The following is a 19225-nucleotide window of genomic DNA, read 5'->3' as shown; positions in this document are numbered from 1 at the left end:
CCGAGGACTACCGTATTTTTCGGACTATAAGACGCACTTTTTTGACTCCTAAAAGGGGGTGAAAATGTCTGTGCGTCGTATAGACCAAATATTGCCGAAGTCCCCGCCCATCCGCTGGCCGTTTTTTGGGCTCTGCACGGCCCATTTTCAGGCCTTTTTGGGGCCTTTTTCAGGGCTTTTTTGGGCCCATTTTGGGGGCTTTTTCAACCTGTTTTTGAGGCTTTGGGGGCCCGTTTTTGAGGCTTTTTTCAGCCCATTTTCGGGGCTTTTTTTGACCTATTTTTGAGGCTTTGGGGGCCCGTTTTTGAGGCTTTTTTTTGGCCTATTTTCAGGGCTTTCTTTGACCCATTTTCAAGGGTTTTTTGGCCCATTTTCGGGGCTTTTTTCAGCCCGTTTCCGAAACTTTTTTGGGGCTGTTTTTGAGGCTTTTTTTCGGCCCGTTTTTTGGGGAAAAACAGGCTGAAAAAAGCCTTGAAAACGGGCCGAAAAAAAAGCCTCAAAAATGGGCCCCCCAAAAATAGCCCCGGAAACAGCTCGAAAAAAAGACTGGAAAAGGCCCGAAAAAAGATAGGACCTAAAAATTTAGGTCCATTTTATAATCCAAAAAATACGGTACCTCTATAGCATTTTAGCTCTTTTCAAGCTGTACATTTTCCGCTTGACTATTTTTGTTTTAATGTCTCTTTTAATGTCCCACTCAAACGGGGTGCCAGAGCATTCGGGGGTGACCGTCACATGCCGCATTGGATCGTTCTTCTACTTTTCTCGACCCCCCACACACCTCCTGCACCCATAAAGAGACCCCCACCCCTTCACACTGCCTTGGGGGGGGGTTGCAGCACCCCTGTTTCTCCCGCAGCTGCCTTCGCCCTGCCAGTCTGCCCGCGGGGCAGGAGGTTTTTTTTCCACCAAGCGGCTCTTTGGTAATTTTTCTTGTGGGAAACTTGAGCCCTAAAAGGAACGGAGCGCAGCTGAAAAGGCTGGCATCACTTGGGGATTTCCTCTTATTTTTAGAACGGGGTTTATGGCCATATTTGGCCTGAAACAATGGCTTATTGTAAGTTTTATTGTTCCCAACAACGGCGCGGGCCGGGTTCCTTCCCACCTGCTCTCACTTTTGTTGGCTGGATCCAGCCGGGCACGGTGGGTGAAAGGGTGGCTGTTGGCGAGTCTTCTCTTTTTTCAGGGTGACTTAATCCCACGTCTTAAAAGAATACTAAATTTCCTGCGTGGGCTTCTTAAGGCGCAGCGGCAGGAGAAAACGGCTGGAGATGAAATCACTCAATTTCCCAATCAGAAGGAAGTCACTAAAAAGTCTGTGTAGAGATTCTCAGTCCAGAATCCAGATTCTTTAAACCAGATTAGATAGATAGATAGATAGATAGATAGATAGATAGATAGATGATAGATAGATAGATAGATAGATAGATAGATAGATAGATAGATAGATAGATAGATAGATTGATAGATTGATAGATTGATAGATTGATAGATAGATAGATAGAAGGAAAGAAGGGAGAGAGAGAGAGAGAGAGAGAGAGAGAGAGAGAGAGAGAGAGATTAGATATAGAGATATAGATATAGATATAGATATAGATATAGATTTTAAATTTGATTTATATGCCGCCCTTCTCCGGAGACTCAGGGCGGCTTACAAGGCGTTAAGCAATAGCCTTCATACTTTTGTATATTTTTATACAAAGTCAGCTTATTGCCCCCACAAACTGGGTCCTCATTTAACCTACCTTAGAAAGGATGGAAGGCTGAGTCGACCTTGAGCCTGGGGAGATTCGAACCTGCAGTAATTGCAGGCAGCTGTGTTAATAACAGGGTGCTTTAAACCACTGTACTACCATGGCTCTTTTTTATTAGGGATTATACCGGAGACATATAATAAAGAACTGCAATATTTAATTGTGAATCTCTTTGACAGCAACTAGATTTTCTTGTTTTTCCTCTGAAGGCGTTTCGCTTCTCGTCCAAGAACTGAAGAAGCTTCTTGGAGCAGAAGCGAAACGTCTTCAAAGAAAAATCAGAAAGTTCCAGTTGCCTCTTGATGATTCTCTGTCCTCCAGGTCGTGGTTCTCCCAAAGGTGCTGTTTTTTCCAGGAGTTTCTTGTTCTGTTTCTTTTGAAGATGTTTCCCTTCTCATCCAAGAAGCTTCTTCAGCTCTGACTGGATGGTGATGGGGCACGGAAGGATTGATATAGATGGTGTCATATCCCTCCCTCTCAACAGAGGGGGCGGGATACAACATCCTTTATCGTCAGTCTACAACAGGGGGTCTCCAACCTTGGCAACTTTATGACCTGCGGACTTCAACTCCCAGAATTCCTCAGCCAGCGTATGGAATTCTGGGAGTTGAAGTCCACAAGTCATAAAGTTGACAAGGTCGGAGACCCCCGGTCTACGACACAGTCCTTTCAGCAGTTCCAAGAGGGCTCCACACCAGTGGTGGGTTCCTCCCGGTTCGGTCCGGTTCGGCCGAGCCGGTAGCGGTGGCGATATGACGTCACCGAACCGGTTCTTCCCCCCCCCCCCCCCCCGCCGCCCTCGTTACTCTTACCTTTTATTTGGTCCCACCCCCAATCTATTGCTGCCTCCTGAGTCCCAGCTGATGACTAGAGGGAAAAAAAACTGTTTAAACTCTTGCCGAGGGGCTTCAAAGGGCCGCCCTACAGCTGATCAGTGTTAAAAGCAAACAAATGAGTCGGGTGGTAAGTGCGAGGACTGGTCGTAAGTGCGAGGACCTTCCAGAAATGACTCTGACCAGCTAGGCACGCCCACCTAGTCACATGACCTCCAAGCCACACCCACAAAATAAGCCACGCCCACAGAACCGGTAGTAAAAAAAATTTAGAACCCATCCCTGCTCTACACTCATTTGTACCACTCAGGTGACCCTGAGGACACAGATAAAACCTCCAACGACCGTCAAAAAGGATGCAAATGAGCAGCTGTCTGCAAGGAGAATAAATCCTTCCATTCTCCACTATCCACTCAGAGTTGAAGAAGCTTCTTGGATGAGAAGCGAAACGTCTTCAAGAAAAACAAAACAAAATCAGTCCGGTTGCCTCTTGGAAAAAAACAAAACCACCTTTGGGAGAAGGAAATCACTAGATATTCCCAATCGGAAGGGACAAATACGGACTTGATGGACAACAGGTCTCGTATCTCTCCGTTTCGTCAAGGAATAAACCTCTTTTGTCGGCCGCCCCAATGATTTTAAGCACCGGAAAAAAAATCACCCCACCCCTTCTGATTCTGATTCAACCACCCAAAAGAAGACTTCTCTGTTCTTGATGCAATTCCCGGTATTTTTCGGACTTCGGACCCCTTTAAAAGGGGCCCCTTTTAAAACCCATGGTTTTGTCGTTGCCTTTAGGGCCAAGCCTGAGCAAGCTGTCGCACGCAGGTTGCAAATTTAAGATATGCTGCTTTTCCAGAAAGATAGCCCCGGAAATTTCGGGGAAGAAGGAGACCTAATAATCCAGCAAAGAATCCAGATTGGCTTCCTTATTGCCAACCGTCCAGTTCCTGCTCAAAACCTCTGCTTCTCCTTCCCCTCCCCAGCAGATTACATTCTGTATTGCTGGCTCCGTCCATTCTCCCAGCAAGCCTCCACTGCTGCTTTCTCTCCTTCCCTCTCTTTTTCCTGCCCTGTCTATTTTCCATCCAGGATCATCCCAAAAGAGTGTTTCTGAGATCCTTTCCCCTTTCCTTTCCTTTCCTTTCCTTTCCTTTCCTTTCCTTTCCTTTCCTTTCCTTTCCTTTCCTTTCCTTTCCTTTCCTTTCCTTTCCTTTCCTTTCCTTTCCTTCCCTTCCTTTCCTTTCCCTCTTTCCTTTCCTTTCTTTTCCTTTCCTTTCTTTTTTCCTTCCCTTCCCTCTTCATCCTTTCCTTTCCTTCCCCTTTCTTTCTTTGCTTTTTTCCTTTCCATTTCCTTCCTTCCCTTCCCCTTTTCATCCTTTCCCTTCCTTTCCTTTTCCTTTTCCTTTCCTTTCCCTTTCCCTTCCCTTCCCTTCCCTTCCCTTCCCTTCCTTTCCTTTCTTTTCCCTTCCTTTCCTTTCCCTCTTTCCTTTCCTTTCCCTCTTTCCTTTCCTTTCCTTTCTTTTCCTTTCCTTTCTTTTTTCCTTCCCTTCCCTTCCCTCTTCATCCTTTCCTTTCCTTCCCCTTTCTTTCTTTCCTTTTTTCCTTTCCATTTCCTTCCTTCCCTTCCCCTTTTCATCCTTTCCCTTCCTTTCCTTTCCTTTCCTTTCCCTTCCCTTCCTTTTCTTTCCCTCTTTCCTTTCCCTTCCTTTCCTTTCCCTCTTTCCTTTCCTTTCTTTTCTTTTCTTTTCTTTTCCTTTCCTTTCTTTTTTCCTTTCCTTTTTCCTTCCCTTCCCTCTTCATCCTTTCCTTTCTTCCCCTTTCTTTCTTTCTTTCCTTTTTTCCTTTCCCTTTCCTTCTTTCCCTTCCCTTCCCCTTTCTTTCTTTCCTTTTTTCCTTTCCCTTCCCTTCCTTCCCTCTTCATCCTTTCCTTTCTTCCTTTCCTTTCCCTTTCCCTTTCCTTCCTTTCCTTTCCTTTCCTTTCCTTCTTTCCTTCCCTTCCCTTCCCTCTTCATCCTTTCCTTTCCTTTCCTTACCTTTCCTTTCCTTTCCTCTCCCTTCCCTTTCCCTTCCCTTCCTTTCCTTCCCTTGCCTTCTTCCTTCCCTTCCCCTTTCCTTTCCTTTCTTTCCTTCCCGTTTTCTTCCCTTCCCTCCCCACCCCCCGTCCTGTCCTGCCCTGTCCTTTCCCTCTCCTCTCCTTTCCCTTTCTTCCCTTCCCTTCCTTTCTTCAGTCCCGGAAACCTGAGCATTCTCCCAGCCAGCTATAAAAATAGGATTCCTAGTCACACAATGGTTGAGTTGGCCTTGTTTGTACTATTGAATCCCAGCTGGCTATTTGTTTTTTGTTTTCTTTTTAAAAAAAAAGTTTCTCCTTTCCGGTCACTTTCTCTTGCCACTAAACAGCATGTTCCAATAGCAAGAACATTTGTGTGTTTGTGTGTGGGTATAGCATTGATGCCCGTTCCCAAGACCACTGCCAAGCATCAAAAATACCATGTTAAGAGCCAGCGTTTCAACCTCAATCTTTCCATCCTGGTCTCCTGTCACTCAGAAGCGTTGGCCTTTGATTGGGTGGGCAGTCCGATGTCATCGTCCCACACCGGTGGGTTCGGTTTGGTTCACAGTTACGGCCTTTCTCTGCACCCCGGTGGAAGCGTCAGATGTTGATCCTGCAAACAACAAGAAGAACAAATTCCCAGTGAGGTTTGGGAAGATTGAATCACCTGATGGTGCCTCGTTCGCCTGTGTTTGGGTTGGGGGCAGGGGTGGGCTTCGAAAATTTTAGCAAGGGGTTCTCTGCCTGGTTGCTGGGCGGGCATGCATCACAGTGGCAGGGGGGGGGGGACGGACGTTTTTGCCCTCCCTGGGCTCCGGAGTCTTTCTTCGAGCCTCCGGGAGGGTGAAAACGGCCTCCCCAGGCTCCGGAGGCCCTCTGGAGGCTGGAAACGGTCCCGTTTCCGGCCTTCCCGAACTTCCGGTAGGCCCATTTTTTGCCCTCCTTTGAGCCTCTGCGCACTTACCTGCATCCAAAACGGGCTGCTTAGAGACTCCTGGGAGGGGCGGGGCAGGGTGGGCGGGGCCAGCCAGGAGTGGGATTTCGGGGGGTTCTCTGAACCGCACAGAATCTTAGCTAGAGGTTCTCCCGAACCCCTGCGAACCCCCAGCAGCCCCACTCCTCTGAAAAGGAGGCACCCCTTTTCAGAGAGTGGAACCTGCCTGCCTCAACTGCATTGGCGGAGATCAAATCTGTGTTCCCATTCCACCCCATTCCACCCCGGAGCCGAGAAGCAGAGTGACGGCTCCTCGGGGGAGAAACGGTCTCCGATCGGTCCTCGGTGCCTAAGTAGTTCGAGACTCGCTGATTCAGGAAGTTTGGTTCGCAACAGTGGTGGGTTCCTCCCGGTTTGGTCCGGTTCGGCTGAGCCGGTAGCAGTGACGATATGACGTCACCGAACTGGTTCCCCTCCCACCCTCCCCACCCCCCCCCCCACGTTATTCTTACCTTTTATTTGTTCCCATCCCCAATCTATTGCTGCCTCCTGAGTCCCAGCTGATGACTAGAGGGAAAAAAAACTGTTTAAACTCTTACCGCGGGGCTTCAAAGGGCCGCCCTACAACTGATCAGTGTTAAAAGCAAACAAATGAGTCGGGTCGTAAGTGCGAGGACTGGTCGTAAGCGCGAGGACCTTCCAGAAATGACTCTGACGAGCTAGGCACGCCCACCTAGTCACATGACCTCCAAGCCACACCCACAAAATAAGCCACGCCCACAGAACCGGTAGTAAAAAAAAATTAGAACCCACCCCTGGTTCGCAAGTGTGAATTTAATCCTTCCGGGGGGGGTTTTCTCTCCTGGCCCACAGTTTCACTCGGCTCCTTACTGCTCACTCAGGACTCTGATGGGGGGGAGGGTGTACAACTCGGGGTGGGTTGGGGGCTTCGGAAGCCAGCAAGGCCAATGATGGCAGTCTTCAAACGTAGCTGGTGGAAGAGAGAAAGTCCGAGAACGCCTCGTTTCCTTCCAGTCGTGCTTGACTTCCATCGTGGGTGTCATGACCAGCTCCTTCCTTCCTCGATGGCCTTTTCGAACTCGGGGGGGGGGGCAGGGGAAATCAGCCTGCCCCACCCCCTCCCCAGCATTGCTAATCGATGCGTGATAAATCTCTGGTTAATAGCAATAGCACTTAGACTTATACACCACTTCACAGTGCTTTTACAGTCCTCTCTAAGCGGTTTACAGAGTCAGCCTCTTGTCCCCAACAACCTGGGTCCTCATTTTACCCACCTCGGAAGGAGGGAAGGCTGAGTCAACCTTGAGCCGGTCAGGATCGAACTGCTGGCAGTCGGCAGAATTAGCCTGCAATCCTGCGTTCTAACCAGAGATCGGTTTCAGCAGGTTCTGATCAGTTCTGGAGAACCGGTAGCGGACATTTTGAGTCATTCGGAGAACCCGTAGTAAAAATTCTGACTGGCCCCGCCCCCATCTATTCTCTGCCTCCCGAGCCCCAGATGATCGGGAGGAAATGGGGATTTTGCAGTAACCTTCCCCTGGATTGGGGAGGGAATGGAGATTTTACAGTATCCTTCCCCTGCCACGCCCACCAAGCCACACCCACAGAACCGGTAGTAAAAAAAATTTGAAACCCACCACTGATTCTAACCATTGTGCCACCACAGCAGATAGATAGATAGATAGATAGATAGATAGATAGATAGATAGATAGATAGATAGATGATAGATAGATAGATATGGATGATAGATGGATAGATAGATGATAGATAGATAGATAGATAGATAGATAGATAGATAGATAGATAGATGGATGGATGATATTTATTTATTTATTTATTTATTTATTTTAAAAAATTTTATACCGCCCCCTCTCCCAAAGGACTCGGGTCGGTGAACAGCCAAAATTAAAAAACATATAATATAAATGTTAAAATACATTAAAACAAAATTAAATCCATGGCTTTTCCCCATTTAAGACCCCTTACCCATAAAATCTACCAATTAAAATTTTAAGCCAGATAGATAGATAGATAGATAGATAGATAGATAGATAGATAGATAGATATGATATATAGATGGATGGATGGATGGACAGACAGACAGACATGGATGATGATAGATAGATAGATAGATAGATAGATAGATAGATAGATAGATAGATAGATAGATAGATAGGGATGATATAGAGATGGATGGATGGATGGATGGATAGACAGACAGACAGACAGATAGATATGGATGATAGATGATAGATAGATAGATAGATAGATAGATAGATAGACAGATAGATAGATAGATAGAAGTACCAATAGCACTTAGTACTTCCCAGTGCTTTCCAGCCCTCTCTAAGCAGTTTACAGAGTCAGCTTCTTGGCCCCAACAATCTGGGTCCTCATTTGACCCACCTCGGAAGGCCGGAAGGCTGAGTCAACCTTGAGCCTGGTGAGATTCGAACTGCCAAATTGCAGGCAGCCGGCAGTCAGCAGAAGGAGCCTGCAGTACCGCACTCTAACCACTGCGCCACCGCGGCTCATTCTGGCTCCTTAAGCCATATTGCAGGGTAAAAAGGCTGTGGAAGGGGGTGAGTGGGTGGGGTATGTGTTTTGTTTTTCTCTCTCTTCTTCTTCCCTTCTTAACAGATCCCATAGAACAGGGGTCTCTAACCTTGGCAACTTTTAAGACTTGTGGACTTCAACTCCCAGAATTCCTCAGCCAGCAATTGCTGGCTGAGGAATTTTGGGAGTTGAAGTCCACAAGTCTTAAAAGTTGCCAAGGTTGGAGACCCCTGCCATAGAATAGGCTTCTCCCCCAGGCAGGAAGGAAGCCCAGGTGATTTTTCCTGCCTTCGGCTCTGCTTATCCCGAACCTGGGTGCTTTTTTTTACAACCTTGGACAAGGAAGAGGATCGCAGGATCCTCGTTGGAAGCAAAGTTTGCTGGATCCGCAGGCCTCCAGGCTGCTGCTGAGGCCCCAAATTTACCATCTTCCCCTTTCTACACTAATAGAGAGATAGAATCAAGATTGCATGAAGAGGGGGGGTCAAATTATTCTCCAAAACGCCAGAAGGCAGGACAAGAAACAATGGATGGAAACTAACCAAGGAGAGAAGCAACCTGGAATTGAGGAGAAACTTCCTAACGGGGAGGACAATTAACCAGTGGAACAGCTCGCCACCAGAAATCGTGGGTGCTTCATCACTGGAGGATTTTAAGAGTCTCCGGAGAAGGGCGGCATATAAATCGAACCAATTATTAAATAAATAAATACTGTAAATAAATAAGAGGAGACTTACATGAAATGGTATAGGGCAGTGGTGGCAAATCTTTTTGGCACCGAGTGCCCAAACCGGAGTGTGTGCACGCACACTGGACCAGCGGACACCCAAAAACCAGCTGGCCGGCGCACATGCGCTCGCCAGAAACTAGAAGAGCACCTGGTGATGGCACATGTGCCCACATGTGTTCGCCATCACGAATATAGGGTCTCCTGCGTGACAAGGGGGCTGGACTAGAAGACCTCCAAGGTGCCTTCCAGCTCTATTCTGATTTCTGAAGCATTCATACGATTTTATAATGCCTTAGTAAGACCACACTTGGACCATTGCATCCAGTTTTGGTCGCCACGATATTAAAAAAAAACTATTGAGACTCTAGAAAGAGTGCAGAGAAGAGCAACCAGGATGATTAGGGGACTGGAGGCTAAAACATACTGGTATATAGAACGGTTGCAGGAACTGGGTATGTCTAGTCTAATGGAAAGAAGGACCAGGGGAGACATGATAGCAGGGTTCCAATATCTCAGGGGCGGCCCCAAAGAAGAGGGAGTCAAGCTATTCTCCAAAGCCCCTGAGGGCAGGAGAAGAAGCAACGGGTGGAAACTCATCAAGGAGAGAAGCAAGGAGAAATTTCCTGACAGTGAGAACAATTAACCAGTGGAACAACTGGCCACCAGAAGTTGTAAATGCTCCAACACTGGAAATTTTTAAGAAGATGTTGGATAACCATTTGTCTGAAGTTGTGTAGGGTTTCCTGCCTAAGCAGGGGGTTGGACTAGAAGACCTCCAAGGTCCCTTCCAACTCTTGTTATTCTGTTATTCCTTCTTCCTCTCGGCTTCTGCAGGAGTCTCCCCAGGACAGCGCCATCACTCGGGACATCAACCGGACGTTCCCTGCCCACGACTACTTCAAGGACACCGGAGGAGACGGGCAGGACTCGCTGTACAAAATATGCAAGGTACCGACCGTTGCCATCCTTGGGGGGGGGGACGGGGGGACGGACGGAGGGCTTCGTTCTCCCTTGGTCGGGATTCGGGCATAGCCCAGTGGGAACGGGCCTCGGAGAGAGGCACGGAAAAGCAGGAGCTGCGCCCGGTGTCGCAGTCTAGTGCCTTCCAGGGACTGCAATACCCAGAATCCCCAGCCAGCTTTGACCCAGGGCTTCAACTGAGCTGTTGCTGGACGCTTCCTTCGGGCCACAGTGGATCCAGCTCTATTCTGAATCTGATCCCTCACCCCTCCACCCCCCCCCCCCAGAGATAAAACACACAGTCCTTCATTTGCATGATAAGGTAGAAGCTGGTGGATCCGAAATGCCGGAGGCAATTAGCAGGTAGCGGTAATTAGGAGGTAGAAAGCCCGGCTGGCTTCTCTTTTGATAGCTTCCCCTCGTCCGGCCAGCTCTTTGAATTTGGCCTTTTCCAAAGCTGCCACTTCTGCCTTCCCCTGGGGAGCAGGGGAGGCTTATCTTCCTGGCCCCCTCCAAAGTACCTTGTCGAAAAAGGGCCATGAGCGGAGATGAGCCCTGCCCGGCATATGCCAATCAAAGGTTTTGCTTGGTCTTTGAAGAAAGTGGCAGAGCTTTGGTTCCCCAAAGGGCATTGATGGGCGAGAGGCTTAAAAGGCGCCGTGGGCAGGGCTGATGCCCACCTTCCTTCCTTGGCAAAAGGCTAAAATTCTGACTTATAAGAGCTTGGCTCCCGAGACCCCTTTTTCTTCCTCGACCACCGAGTTCAGTCTTCGTGGACAACCAGTTACCCTGTTTTCTTTTTTCTATCTTTCTTTCTATCTTTCTTTCTATCTTTCTTTCTTTCTTTCTTTCTTCTTCCTTCCTTCTTTCCTTCCTTCCTCCTACCTACTTTTCTCCTACCCACCTTTCTCCTCCTTCCCTCCCTCCCTCCCTCTGTTCCTTCCTTTCTCCTTCCTTCCTTTCCTTCCTTCCTTCCTTCCCTTCCTTCCTTCCTTCCTTCCTCCTACCTACTTTTCTCCTTTCCTCCTACCCACCTTTCTCCTCCTTCCCTCCCTCCCTCCCTCTGTTCCTTCCTTTCTCCTTCCTTCCTTCCCTTCCTTCCTTCCTTCCCTTCCTTCCTTCCTTCCTTCCTTCCTTCCTTCCTCCTACCTACTTTTCTCCTTTCCTCCTACCTACCTTTCTCCTCCTTCCCTCCCTCCCTCCCTCTGTTCCTTCCTTTCTCCTTCCTTCCCTCCATTCCTTCCTCTTTCCTTCCTTCCTTCCTTCCTTCCTTCCTTTCCTTCCTTCCTTCCTTCCTTCCTCCTACCTACTTTTCTCCTTCTTTCCTCCTACCCACCTTTCTCCTCCTTCCCTCCTTCCCTTCCTCCGTTCCTTCCTTTCTCCTTCCTCCCTACCCTGTTTTCCCCAAACTAAGACATCCCCTGATAATAAGCCCAATCGGGCTTTTGAGTGCATGGCAATAAGGCCAAGCGCTTATTTCAGGGTTCAAAAAAATATAAGACAGGGTCTTATTTTCGGGGAAACACGGTAGAGAGGGAGAGAGAGAGATGAGAGAGAGATAGCAGATAGATATATAGATAGAATGATAGATAGAGATAGATAACTGATAGATAGATAGATAGATAGATAGATAAGATAGATAGATAGATAGATAGATAGATAGATACCCTGTTTTCCCCAAACTAAGACATCCCCTGATAATAAGCCCAATCGGACTTTTGAGCGCATGGCAATAAGGCCAAGCGCTTATTTCAGGGTTCAAAAAAATATAAGGCAGGGTCTTATTTTCGGGGAAACATGGTAAATATGAACCCGCAGTGTGCGGCGGCAACCAAAAAAAGCCAATGCAATCCTAAATTGCATTAACAGAGGGAAACCATCAAGATCAAGTGAGGTACTTATACTACTCTATAAAGCCCTAGTAAGGCCACACTTAGAGTACTGCATCCAGTTTCGGTCACCACACTATAAAAAAAAAGATGTTGAGACTCTAGAAAAAGTGCAGAGAAGAGCAACCAGGATGATTAGGGGACTGGAGGCTAAAACAGGCGATGAACGGTTGCAGGAACTGGGCATGGCTAGTCTAGTGAAGAGAAGGACCAGGGGAGACAGGATAGCATCTTCCGATATTTGAGGGGCTGCCCCAGAGAGGAGGGGGTCAAGCTATTTTCCAAAGCACCTGAAGGCCAGACAAGGAACAATGGATGGAAACTGACCAAGGAAAGATTCAACCTGGAAATAAGGAGAAATTTCCTGACAGGGAGAACAATCAACCCATGGAACAGAAGTTGTGGGAGCTTCATCACTGGAAGCTTTCGAGAAGAGACTGGACTGCCATCTGTCAAAAATGGTGCAGGGTCTCCTGCTTGGGCGGGGGGGTTGGACTAGATGACCTACAAGATCCCTTCCAACTCTGTTGATCTGTAAAATCCGACGTTGCCTGACCCAATGTTCTCGCCATTCCTTCCCCAGGCTTACTCTGTCTACGACGAAGAGATCGGCTACTGCCAAGGGCAGTCTTTCCTGGCAGCGGTGCTACTCCTACACGTAAGTCTCGCTGGAGCGCTTTTTAAAAGGAGCCGCTTCAAGAAAAGGGGAGGGGGCTTGCCTTCCAAGGAGCCCCCCCCCAGGACCGCTGGGGTGAGAAGCCCCCTTCAATCCCGAACAGGGAAACCAGCGGGCAGGAGATTGTTGGCATCTCTGCCAGTTTGCCCAGAATTGCAGCCCAAATCCTTAAAACGAGAAGGGTTTTTTTTTTTAAAAAAAAAAAAATGAGAAAAAACCAATCCATGCCCCCCTCCACCTCCCCAAATCCAGGAAAAATCAGACCATCCCGGTTGGCTCAAAGGCCAGTATAGATAATCCTCGACGTACGACCACAATGGAGCTCGAAATTGACGTTGGCTAAGGGAGAGACATAGGTTGAGGGCGTTTGGACGGCTTTTTCCTGCCACGGTTGTTAAGCGAATCCCTGCGGTTATTCAATCCGTTACTTGGTTGTTAAGTGAATCAGGCTTCCCCTGCTGACTTCGCTTGTTAGAAGGTCCCCCCCGGGACGCTGTGATGGTCATAAATGTGAGTCGATTGTCAAGAGCCTTGGTAGTACAGTGGTCTAAAGCACCCTGTTATTAAGACCAGCTGCCTGCAATTACTGCAGGTTCGAATCTCTCCAAGGCTCAAGGTCGACTCAGCCTTCCATCCTTTCTAAGGTAGGTAAATTGAGGACCCAGTTTGTGGGGGCAATAAGCTGACTTTGTATAAAATATACAAAAAGGATGAAGGCTATTGCTTAACGCCTTGTAAGCCGCCCTGAGTCTCGGGAGAAGGGCGGCATATAAATCAAATTTTAAAAAAAAAGAAAAGAAAGAGAAAGAAAGAGAAGGAAGGAAGGAAAGAAAGAAAGAAAGAAGAAAAGAAAGAAAGAAAGAAAGAAAGAAGGAAACAAAGAAAAGCTGACTTTGTATAAAATATACAAAAGGATGAAGGCTATTGCTTAACGCCTTGTAAGCCGCCCTGAGTCTCGGGAGAAGGGCGGCATATAAATCAAATTTTAAAAAAAAAGAAAAGAAAGAGAAAGAAAGAGAAGGAAGGAAGGAAAGAAAGAAAGAAAGAAGAAAAGAAAGAAAGAAAAGCTGACTTTGTATAAAATATACAAAAGGATGAAGGCTATTGCTTAACGCCTTGTAAGCCGCCCTGAGTCTCGGGAGAAGGGCAGCATATAAATCAAATTTAAAAAAAAAACAAAAAAAGTGTCCACTGAATGTAAAAGGATGTGGAGATGGCCACGGGAATGCTGTAACGGTCGTTAAGTGTGAAAAAGGATCACGAGTCCCTTTTTTTTTTTTTTCAGTTGCCGTTGTAACTTAGAACGGTCGCTAAACGGAACTACCTGCAGAGCCTTCCCGCTTGGGCCGTCCCTCCTGCCTGCCTCTCACAGGTCGCCCCTCCTTGCCACAACTTCTGTTGTAGCTGTGCGTACCTGGGCGTCCCCTTTGCCAAAGAGGCCAGGTTTCCTCGGGCGGGGGGGAGGTGGGATTGAATCCTTTGCAAGGGGCTAGTCCACAATTTCTCTTCCAGCACCCCCGTTGAGAGCCTCGATTGCTGGAAAGGAGATCCGGTCCCCCTCCCTATTTGTTTTGCATGGTCATTCCATGGGATTCCTGAAATATTTTTTTTTCCCCCTTCCGGCCTTTGCAAGTTATTTTTAAACCCTTTCGCAAAGTTGGGTGGATTTCCCCCCCCACCCCCCCTCCCTCAGAACGCCCTCCTGTCAGATATCAAGTGAGGCTTCCCAGGGCTTCCGGCTCATTCCTCACCCAGAAAGGGATGACCTTCCTTTTCTTTCTTTCTTTCTTTCTTTCTTTCTTTCTTTCTTTCTTTCTTTCTTTCTTTCTTTCTTTCTTTCTCTTTCTTTCTTTCCTTCCTTCCTTCCTTCCTTCCTTTTCTTTCATTTTCTTTCTTTCCTTTCTTTCTTTCCTTTCTTTCTCCCTCTCTCCCTCCCCCTTTCTTCCTCTTTCTCTCTCTCTTTCTCTCCCCCTCTTTCTTTCTTTCTCTTTCTTTCTTTCTTTCTTTCTTTCTTTCTTTCTTTCTTTCTCTTTCTTCTTTTTCTTTCTTTTCTTTCTCTCTCTCTCCCTTTCTTTCTTTCCTTTCTTTCTCTCCCTCCATCTTTCTTTTTTTTCTTTTTCTTTCTCTTTCTTTCACTCTTTCTCTCCCCCTTTCTTTCTTTCTTTTTCCCCCTCTTTCTTTCTTTCTCTCTCTCCCCCTCCTTTTTTTTTCTCTCTCTCTCTGCCTCACTTCCTCTTTCTTTTTCTCCCTCTTTCTCTCCCTCCCTTTCTTTCTTTCTTTCTTTCTTCCTTCCTTCCTTTCTTTCTTTTTCTCCCTCCCTCCCTCCTCTTTCTTTCTTTCTTCTTTCTTTCTTTCTCTCTTTTCTTCTTTTTCTTTCTTTTCTTTCTTTCTCTCTTTCTCCCTCTTTCTTTCCTTTTTCTCTCTCTCCCCCTCTTTCTTTCTTTCCCTCTTTCTTTCTCTCTCTCCCTCCTTTTCTTTCTTTCTTTCTCTCTCTCTCTGCCTCACTTCCTCTTTCTTTCTTTCTCTCCCCCTCTCTTTCCCTCTCTTTCTTTCTTTCTTACGTTTTCTCCCTCCCTCCCTCCTCTTTCTTTTTTCTTTCTTTCTCTCTTTTCTTCTTTTTCTTTCTGTTCTTTCTCTCTTTCTCTCTCCCTCTTTCTTTCCTTTCTCTCTCTCTTTCTCTCCCCCTCTTTCTTTCTTTACCTCTTTCTTTCTTTCTTTCTCTTTCTCTCTCTCCCCTCCCTCCCTTTCTTTCTTTCTGTCTCTGCTTCCCTCCCTCCCTTTCTTTCTTTCTTTCTCTTCCTCTCTCTCCCTCTCCTCTTTCTTTCTTTCTTTCTTTCTTTCTTTCTTTCTTTCTTTCTTTCTTTCTCTCTTTCTCTCTCCCTCCCTCCCTCCCTTTCTTTCTCTCTCTCTCTGCCTCCCTCCCTCCCTCTTTCTTTCTCTCCCTCTCTCTCTCTCTCCCTCCTTCTCTTTCTTTCTTCCTTCCTTTCTCTCTCTCTTTCTCTCTCTCTCTCTCTCTCTCCCTCCCTCCCTCCTTCCCTCATCCTTCATCTCTTTTGAAGGATGGCTAAATAGAAAGAGACCCTGTGAAAAAGCAGACTTCCTGCTGGATTGAAAGGATCACATTCCTCCTCTATCACACACCCCCACCCCCGGTTTCTCTAACAAATACAAAAAAGGACACGTCAAGTTATTCAAACATATCCAAAATTTGAAGGACAGGAGGGGCTTTGCACCAACCAGCTCACAAAGCCAGTTTGAAGCAGAGAAGAGATTTAGGGGCCTTGGAACCACGTTTAAGGCAGTTCTCATTGCGTTGCAATGCTGGTTTGTCTCCAGACCATGGTTGAGTTTCTCTAGAGCAGCCCAGGAGCCTTCATTGAAGGCTTCCTCGGATTGTGGATAGAAACCGATCCCTTGATCCCTCAAAATACAGGTACTTCTCGACTTGCAACAGTCCATTTAATGACCGTTCAAAGTTACGATGGCACTGGAAAAAAGTTCACACTTACGACCGTTTTTCACACTTACGACCGTTGCAGCATCCCCACGGTCTCATGATTGACAGCCGACTCACATTTATGACGGTTGTAATGTCATAGGATCCCCTTTTGCGACCTTCCAACGAGCAGACTCAACGGGGGGCGGGGGGAGAGGGAATCAGATTCACTTAACAACTACGTTCCTAATTTAACAACTGCAGCAAAAATAAAAGGGCGTAAAATGAGGCAAAACTCACTTAAATGTCTCACTTAACAACATAAATTTCAGGCTCAATTGTGGCCGTATGTTGAGGACTTTACCTGTTGACCTCTTCAACCTTCTTTCCCTCCCCAACTATCGGGCAACCCTTTGGCTCGAGTGAGCTGCCGAAAGAGCCTCCAACTTTTCAAACCTTTATTAAAGTTAATGAAACTCTCCCCTGATTTACACAGTTTCTAAAGAGCCTTCTTTAGAAACTGAAGAGAAACTTTTGATGCGGGCGAAGGAGGAGAGTGCAAAAGCTGGCTTGATACTCAACATTAAGAAAACGAAGATCATGGCATCCGGCCCTCTCAATTCCTGGCAAAATAGAAGGGGAAGAAATGGAGGTAGTGGCAGATTTTATCTTCCTGGGCTCCAAGATCAATGCAGCTGGGGACTGCAGCCAAGAAGTTAAAAGATGCTTGCTCCTAGGGAGGAAAGCCATGGCAAATCTAGACAGCATTCTAAAAAGCAGAGACATCAACCTGCCAACAAAAGTGCGTATAGTGAAGGCGATGGTTTTCCCGGTTGCAATGGATGGCTGTGAAAGTTGGACCATAAGGAAGGCTGAGCGCCAAAGAATGGAGGCCTTTGAACTCTGGTGCTGGAGAAGACTCCTGCGAGTCCCTTGGACTGCAGGGCGATCCAACCGGTCAGTCCTAGAGGAGATCAACCCCGACTGCTCTTTAGCAGTGGAATAGGATTATCTTGAAATTCCCCCCAAAAAAGTGGTGTTATTAGCCATCAAACCTCCAAAATACATTTTCCCCAAAAGGTTTCCACAATTTTGGCCACTGCTGTAAGGATGGAACTGGCTGTCCATCTGCTTGGCTCGTTTCAACGCTAGGTGTTGATTTTCCTTCAATGTTTAGATTCAGGATCTGTTTGTTTAAAAAAAAAAAACGCCTGACAGGAGGTTTGATTCTCTCATCTTTTGACAGATGCCTGAAGAACAGGCCTTCAGTGTTCTGGTCAAAATCATGTTCGACTACGGACTCAGGGAGCTTTTCAAACAGAATTTTGAGGACCTGCACTGCAAGTTTTATCAGCTGGAACGTCTCATGCAGGTAAGGATGTCCCTTAGCACACCTTTCTCCTCCTGTCCTGGCTATTTTTTTTTTTACAGAGGCGCGATTGAGAGGGTTTTAAACAAATTGCATCCCTGTCTGGTTTGGTGGCAGCAATGCCTCAGAGAGAAAGTCCCTACAGAGAGTGGTGAGGACAGTGGAGAAGATTATAGGAAGCTCACTTCCCGTTATTCAGGATGCTGCTTATAAACACTATGCGGTTAGTGCTCAAAGCATCGTTAGAGACCCCACACACCCACTTTACGGACTGTTTCTGTCGCTCCCCTCTGGGAGGAGGTTTCGAAGTATTTCTAGCAGGACTAACAGATTCTGTAACAGCTTTGTTCCCTAGGCCATCCGTCTGGTAAACTCGCAAGATTCGTTTTCCTCTCGCCATAAACGTGTATATTTCCGAACTAGATTGCATTGTTTCTCCACTTCATATAATATATGTGGGTATATGCATAAATTTTGCATTTATTTATTTTGTCATGTTTACACAGTATATATTGGAGGCGGTGATCCTTGGAGAGCTGTGTGCAACGAAATTTTGTTTTAATGGATGCCAATTAGTGTACACTCAAAGTGACAATGAAGTTATGATTCTATTTCTATTTCCATTCCATTCCATTCATTATGTTTATATACAGTCTATTCTATTCTATTCTATTCTATTCTATTCTATTCTATTCTATTCCATTCCATTCCATTCCATTCCATTCCATTCCATTCCTATTCCTATTCCTATTCCATTCTAATTCATTCCATTCATTCCTATTCCTATTCCATTCTAATTCATTCCATTTTATTCTATTTTCCATTCCATTCCATTTTTTCTATTCTATTCTATTCTATTCTATTCTATTTCTATCTATTCCATTCCATTCCATTCCATTCCATTCCATTCCTATTCCTATTCCATTCTAATTCATTCATTTTATTCTATTTTCCATTCCATTCCATTTTTTCTATTCTATTCTATCTATCTATTCTATTCCATTCCATTTCCATTCCATTCCATTCATGTTTATATACAATCTGTTCTATCCTATCCTATCCCATCCCATCCCATCCCATTCCTTTCTCTTCTCTTATTTCTTTCCTTCCCTCCCTCCTTTTCTTCTTTTCTCTCTCCTTCCTTCTCTCCCTTTCTTCTCCACTCCTTCTCTTTCTCTTCTCTTTATTTCTTTCCTTCCTTCCCTCCCTTTCTTTTCTCTTTTCTTCTCTTCTCTTCTCTTCTCTTCTCTTCTCTTCTCTTCTCTTCTCTTCTCTTCTCTTCTCTTCTCTCTCTTCCCTTCCCTTCCCTTCCCTTCCCTTCCCTTCCCTTCATTTCCCTTCCCTTCCCTTCCCTTCATTTCTCTTCTCTTCTCTTCTCTTCTCTTCTCTTCTCTTCTCTTCTCTTCTCTTCTCTTCTCTTCTCTTCTCTTCTCTTCTCTTCTCTTCTCTTCTCTTCTCTTCTCTTCTAAATCTCCCCTCCAAAAGGCTGCTCAGTTTTACTCTGTAGAAGGGTGCCAAAAAAAAGACAGGCGCCCTCAAAGATCTTCTTGTAGCTGGGTGCTTCCTGCCGTGTTTCCTGGCTAGCTTCGCCTCGCCTTTTTTTTCAACTGCGATCCCTGGGCATCTCTCAAGAGAATTGTCCTTTCTTCCTTTCTAAATATATATATACCGTATTTTTCAGAGTATAAGGCACACTTCCCCCCACCCACCCCTTAAAAGTGGGTGAAAATTTCAGTGTGTCCTATAGACCAAATACGGGCTTGTTTTTGGCCTCTGGAACCCTCCGTGTGTCACATTTTCGGCCTCCCCGGGCCCCAGAAGCACTCTGCAGGCCAAAAACGGGTGCGTTTTTGGCGAAAACGGGACATGTGGAGCACTGCAGAGTGCTTCTGGGCTCCAAGGCCGCCAAAAACGTAACCCACGGAGGCTAAAAACTATTTTTTTCTTCTTCTTGTTTTCCTCCTGTAAATCTAGGTGTGTCTTATAGTCCGAAAAAATACGGTATTTTTA

At 46.3% G+C, this 19225-nt stretch overlaps 1 protein-coding gene across 1 annotated transcript in view; it reads left to right on the top strand.

Moving 5' to 3' along the window:
- Nucleotides 1–19225, top strand: part of RABGAP1 (RAB GTPase activating protein 1) — a 99502-nt gene that overhangs the window by 59236 nt on the left and 21041 nt on the right. Inside the window, exons 14-16 of the mRNA XM_070955769.1 lie at nucleotides 9720–9833; nucleotides 12318–12392; nucleotides 17093–17218. Coding sequence (XP_070811870.1) covers nucleotides 9720–9833; nucleotides 12318–12392; nucleotides 17093–17218 — 315 coding nt within the window. The remainder of the gene's footprint in view (nucleotides 1–9719; nucleotides 9834–12317; nucleotides 12393–17092; nucleotides 17219–19225) is intronic.

This window comes from Pituophis catenifer, unplaced genomic scaffold (assembly GCF_029215685.1).
Source record: "Pituophis catenifer annectens isolate HBS135680 unplaced genomic scaffold, rPitCat1.0.hap2 SCAF_17, whole genome shotgun sequence".
NCBI lineage: Eukaryota > Metazoa > Chordata > Lepidosauria > Squamata > Colubridae > Pituophis > Pituophis catenifer.
Note: the sequence above shows the minus strand (reverse complement) of the source record. Positions and strands in the feature narration are given on the sequence as shown.